General features: G+C 42.3%; 1 protein-coding gene across 1 annotated transcript; it reads left to right on the top strand.

The window, feature by feature from the left end:
* Positions 1 to 459: 459 nt before the first annotated feature.
* Positions 460 to 5,277, top strand: LOC308388222 (visual pigment-like receptor peropsin; the record flags this gene model as incomplete). Its single annotated transcript, XM_080868800.1, has 6 exons — positions 460 to 598; positions 1,207 to 1,412; positions 3,220 to 3,319; positions 4,200 to 4,304; positions 4,390 to 4,613; positions 4,785 to 5,277. The coding sequence occupies 6 exons, from the start codon at positions 460 to 462 to the stop codon at positions 5,241 to 5,243; spliced, it is 1,233 nt and encodes a 410-aa protein (XP_080724926.1). The 3' UTR covers positions 5,244 to 5,277.
* Between the last annotated feature and the right edge of the window lie 1,139 nt (positions 5,278 to 6,416).

Genomic DNA, 6,416 nt, shown 5'->3' with positions numbered 1-6,416 from the left:
AGCCCTGAACCTTCCTCCCTTCAAAACAATTCCTGTTTGGCATTCACACAAACCTGCAGGACACAATTCAAAAAAAATGCACAAGATGGCGTTTGAAATTGTTCAGCACCGCTTTGATCTCTGCTGAGGGCTTTAAGATAGCTTTGCTTGAGACGAGACCTTTGTCTTTAAGCTTTACGAAGCCACTCTGAAAATTAGACCACTGAACCTTTCCCTGTTGCCTCAAATTTCCACCCAAAACCTCTATCTTCTTAGTTGTTAAGCAGTAGATAGGATTATAGCTGCAGTCATTTGGACAGTTAGTAGTGAGGTATTAGTGACTGTGTCTAAGCTGGATTTAAAATGAACTGACCGGTCATCCCTGCTCGTGTGTCACTGCAGTGTCTACTGAAAGCAGAGGAGAGCAGGGATTTTGAAGAGGACAGAAAGAATTCATGCATAGGCATCGAAATTCAGGCCATGGAGCTGACGCTGAAGGCTTTCACTCTGAAGGTGGTGAATATTCCATGGAGGAATAATAACCTGAGCACCCTGCATACAGACCCTCCTCTGTCTGATCAAGGACAGACCATCATTGGAGTCTACCTGTTAGTGCTGGGTAAGTAAACCACCATACGCTAGAATGCAATGTTTATTTTTTGCATTATGTGTATTGTTTGCAGATGAAATATGTTTACTTGGATTGTACGTTATGCTACTGTGTCAGTATTGCTTGATATACTGTATTTCCTACATTCGCATGAAAGAGTCACACATTATTCAAGTGTCAAGAACAAAACCGACTCTTGTTTCCAAAGGCCAGTCCACAGCTGACACCCACAGTTTGGTTTGGACCGTGCCAGCTAAGATAGTCGAGAGATTTTGTGTAACACAGAGTCTGAGATATAAAAAGAAAGGGACCCTGTTGGCTTGTTATCTGACTACAGAGTAAAAGGGTTTAACTCTGAGCTTCACGGGTTATTCACACTATTGGAGTCACTTCAGGATGAGATCCAGAACTAACAGCAATGATACATACGTACATGTTCCTATACTGTATGTAACATATTATCTAATAGTACTATACTACTACATATGATACAATATGATAAAATATAATAAAATAAAACACCATACAATGTCATATGCTACCATAAGATTTAGTATCCTATGCTATGTGGTTAATTAGGTATCCCCTGAATATTCTGTGTGCTTCCCTCCCTGCAGGATGGCTGTCCTGGTTTGGAAACAGTTTAGTGATGTTTGTCCTGTACAGGCAGCGGGCCACACTTCAATCAACCGATTTGCTCACCTTAAACCTCGCAATCTCTGATGCCAGCATTTCAATATTCGGCTACTCCCGGGGAATCCTAGAAATATTCAATATCTTCAAGGATGATGGATATTTGATCACCTGGATCTGGACCTGCCAGGTAAAAGCCAAACTCGAACAAGACTTCAAAATACTGACATTTGGAACAACAAGTCTTATCGCAGGAGCTATGACTGTGCAGAGTCACCAAAAAACCATCCGTGTGCATCTGCTGTCTTTGGCCAGCCCTCAGTTAATAAAGTACATTAAAAGAATCTGTGGAAGTGTAACAGTAAGGTGTATATGCGTGTGGGTGTGTGTACGTGAAAGGGATTATTCTAGTAGACATGTGGGCTGGAGGTTAAATCGTGATAAGATTACCATTGTGGAGGCCTTTCTTCTAGCAGTAGGGCACCTGTCAACAACCAAACAGTGAACGGTTAAGAGCTGCTTTGGTGGCTATTTGTTGAATTTTATACCTACATGCACTTATATTGCAGGATCTTATATTTAACCATTCATTTCTGTGTTTTTCTCTTCCTACAGCCTCAGCTTGAAAAGAAATATTTGTCATACTTTAGCTTGGAATTCATCCAGGATATTTTCTTGCTCGAAGCCAGGCGTGGTAGAAATTGTGATTTCCGTGCTGCAGCGAGTGAAGTCTCTGAGGAGTCATACAAAAACAAGCCGGTGTAACCAGAATATATTTTAGTCTGGAGAACGTAAACTTTAAAAATCTAAGTGAAAGAGATACTGTAACTCAAGCTCTGCTGCTCTTAGGCTTCCCTACAGTCACAGAGATGATCTCATATCTCAGTCATCCAATCTCCGGTGAAAGAGAAATATTGGGAAGGGAAGTACCCCACCTCTCTTATTTCACCTTCCCCCAAGAGAAGTGGGCTAAGGCAGGGAGCCTCAGACGTAAATAAGGGAATCAGGTAAAAAGTGACAGAAATAGTGGAGAAAAAGAATAGAAAGGTGAAGGAGACAGGCATGTGAGAAGCACATTACTGCATGGAGCGTGATGGGACATGAGCGAGCTGCAAGCTGGGCCTCATCCCCGTGTTTCACACTCGGTGGGGCAGGACATTATTAGATATGAAAGAGCCTCTCAGGATCATGTGACATTACAGAAGGAAAGTTCGGAGGAAGAAATGATGCAGCAGTGTAAAAGGTCTATGAAAGTTTACATCACCTTCTTGAGAGCCAAATAAAAGACAGATTAGTTGCACTAAACTGCACTAAACCACTATTTTTATTGCAAAGGGTCCTGAAATTTTATAAGAACTAAAATGAAACATAAGATTAACGCTTAATAAAAACCATACCAATGTTAGTAAGATAGTTTTCTGCCAAATGAGGGTGAAAAAACGTGATGCTTGGAAGTAATAGGATTACATTTAAGGAAGATCAAGAAAGTAATCAGACCTCAACTGATCCCCATCACCTGGAAATGGCACAGCAGGAGCTGGGTGTTACATAGTTGGGGCCAGACTGAAACACAGTAGCATCATTTCCTTTAAGAAGAGCTGTGATTAAAAGATTCCCAAACATTGGGCTGACTGCAACAAAGCTCCATGTGTTGCCATATTTGAGAGTCAAATCAAATTTTCCTGTGATATAAGTTAATATCTACAAATTAGCAGACGCAGTAAAGATTTTCCATTTTAGCATCCTCTTATTGAACCTGTACAGCTTACATCAGAGGAAAGGCTCTGTGTCTGGAGCATATTGACCAAAAGGGAGGAAGAGCTCTTTATCTGAAGCATCTCTATCTGATAAAATCTAAAGCAAACTCGGCAGACAAAGGTCTGACATTAGACAGGCACTGGCTCTCTACCCCGAGGCGTCACTGACCACTCACAGATATTTTGAAGACGTGACATCAGGAACTACCAGTCCATCTTTCTCTCTCTCTTTCCATCCAGGTGGACGGCTTCTTCACGCTGCTCTTCGGCCTCGCGAGCATCAACACCTTGACGGTGATCAGCATCACCAGATACATAAAGGGATGCCATCCAAACAAAGGTTTACAGCTTTAGCCCAGCCTTTTGGCCTTCCTCGCATTCCAGCAGCAGTCTCTTATCTGACAGGAGAGTGTGGTGTTTTTAGTGCTAATGAAAGCTCATTACAGGCTTCAGCTGTGGAAATAACGACCACTCGTCTCCAGCAGTTTCATTTTTATTTCTCAAAGACATTATTAACTTATTTTGAAGTGAGATTTGCTATTTTGGGGGTTGCAACTGATGTTAAAAAATGCCTTAATTATGCTGGAAATTTAGTTGAGCAACTGCTTCTGCTGTCGGCGAGGGATAAAGGATTTTATTGTTTGTGGCTGCTCATGTTAACCTGAGTGTTTTTACATTTGCCGTTAAACTATGGACATTAGTGGTAAATGTGGTGTGGCACCAGCTGCGTTTGCTAAAACCTTCGCTCTTATACTAAATCTAAATCTGAAAAAACCCCACTGCATGTGTTTTTGTGTGCAAATGAGTTAGGAGAATGAAATGTGCAGGTAAACCAGTGCAGATAATACGCAAAATACAGCTCAGTATTAAAATCACTGAAATCCTTGAAAACTGCTCTGCACGTATAATATGGGATATTTAAATTAGACGTTTGCTCGTTGCCTGGAAATAGAACAAACTATTATTTTCTTCCCTTGAACACTTTATCAACAGAGGCCCTTTTCAGTCGCAGATGTCAGCAAAGGCTGTTAAAAAAGAAAAGACTTCATTGTTCAACAAAAATTCATAGCAAGTCAAAAATTCTGCATCTAACTTTTTCTGTTGCCAAAATCATGACCTTTAAACTGTTTTTAAACTGCAAACAATCCTGCAGTCAGTTCCACGGTGTGAGAATAGCAGGCTGTACTCATGTTACTTGTCCTTGCTCTGTCTTCTCGCAGCTCATTGTATCAACATCAACACGATTGCTGTGTCACTAATCTGCATTTGGACTGGAGGGATTTTTTGGTCTGTTGCTCCACTCCTGGGCTGGGGCAGCTACACAGGTCTGTTTTATGCATCGGACTTAACGGTGCTTCATGCAACATGACAACAGAGCCGTGATCTGACCTTGTATCTCGTGTTTCTTAGATCGAGGTTATGGAACTTGTGAAGTGGACTGGTCCAAAGCCAATTACTCCACTATTTACAAGTCCTACATCATATCCATCCTGATCTTCTGCTTTTTCATCCCGGTGATGATCATGCTCTTCTCCTACATCTCCATTATCAACACAGTGAAAACCACGAATGCTATGTCAGCTGACGGTTACCTCACCGCCCGCCAAAGGAAAATGGAGCGGGACGTCACAAGGGTAGGACAAAAGGAAAATAGTCGAGTCTAGTTGTGGAGGGTTTATTGAAAGGCTTGATTAGAAATGTAAAAAGGGACTCTTAAAAGGTCTACTTAAAAGCGCCCGCTCGGTCATAAACCTCCTTTCACGTTACTCAAGTGCTGACAATAGTTTCCTTATGTCTCTTTTCAGATTTCCATTGTAATCTGCACTGCTTTCATCCTGGCCTGGTCACCATATGCAGTGGTGTCTATGTGGTCAGCCTGGGGCTTCCACGTGCCAAGCACAACCAGTATCATCACCCGCCTCTTTGCCAAGTCTGCCAGTTTTTACAACCCGCTCATCTACTTCGGCATGAGCTCCAAATTTCGCAAGGATATTTTGGTACTTCTGCCGTGCGCGCAAGAGCACAGCGAGGTGGTGCACTTGCAAAACATCACGCCAAAAGCCGAGGCCCCGCCCCCGCCTGAATCACTTCCAGGCCAGAAGCTGGAAGTGAAAAGTGCAGCTGCAGAGCTGAACCAATCTGAGCACGACAGTGATTCGGGGGTCAACAGCCCTCCTCAGACTCCTCCGTCTGACCCACAGGTCTTCCACATCGACGTGCCCTCTTACACTGAAACATCAGAGTACTGGTGTGACAGGCTCTGAAGACTGTTTCCATTTCACCTCAACCAATACTTGAATTCTATGGGGAGACTGGGAGTATTTATTTATTTATTTTTTTGTATGTTATGGTCTTATCCATCTTAATAAATTGTATGTGCAACCAGTGTTAATAAATTATTTTAAGTTTCATCCCTGCTGCAAAGAGTATTTATTTCCAGGTCCTGTTAGGAGTGTTTTAACAATCACTCAAACCAAACTGGAACAATGCATGTGTTTTTTTAAAAGGTGCCCAGCTCATGAAATCTGCAGTCAGTAAAATAGCGAGACAAGAGATGCACAACAACATCTGGAAACACTGAAGTGTCCTTAACTCAACCGAAGCAATGTGATGGCACAGTATCCTACTATTTCCCCCGTGTCCCCTGAGGGCATTCATACCCTCAGATCTACCTTATATCCTGCAGTCCACACTCTGTTGAGAAACAGCGTTTTATTTCTCAGTGTGTTTACGCATCACTCACAAGGAAATGGTTTTATTTTAAAGGGGCCGATTCCTTCTCATTTCCAACTCCAAATTCTCTTCTAGAGTAGCTTTGCGTGCTTTATTATCTCATCCTCAGCCTTGCTACAGCCCCTGAATCACCCACTGTCTAAGCTGATTTAGTGCATCTTTCTTTAAGGCCACTCTCCTCTTAAACCAGCTTTCTTCTGATTTGCTGCCCCTGGCAAACAAAAGGCTTGAACGGCAGATGGATTAGGCTGCTGTCCTCACAGCCAGAGGTCTGTAGGAGCTACAGTAAATGTAGAAAAAGCTGTCTGAGAACGCTTGACTTTTTTAAAAATAATACTGAATATAATATAAGCATTCACCGCTGTAACAGTACATGCATGACAGAAAAGAAGGAAAACTTAAAAGATCAGCTTAATCAAAAGATGAGTGTTTTGTTTTTGTTTTTTAGGACAACTTTTTGTTTCTGCACGGTAATGACATGAAGGACATTTACACCAGACATTAAGAGCTAAACGGCCTCGGGCTCATTAGAGCCACCCATACCTACTGTGCTTGTAGTAAAAGTCTGTGTAGTCTGCAGTCAGTGTGTGTGTGTGTGTGTGTGTGTGTGTGTGTGTGTGTGTGTGTGTGTGTGTGTGTGTGTGTGTGTGTGTGTGTGTGTGTTGTACATGAGCTGTAGGGTACACCGCAACTGCATGTCAAAA

The sequence above is a fragment of the Rhamphochromis sp. 'chilingali' genome (assembly GCF_963969265.1).
Source record: "Rhamphochromis sp. 'chilingali' genome assembly, chromosome: 20".
Taxonomy (NCBI): Eukaryota; Metazoa; Chordata; class Actinopteri; order Cichliformes; family Cichlidae; genus Rhamphochromis; species Rhamphochromis sp. 'chilingali'.
This window is presented reverse-complemented; position numbering and strand designations above follow the sequence as displayed.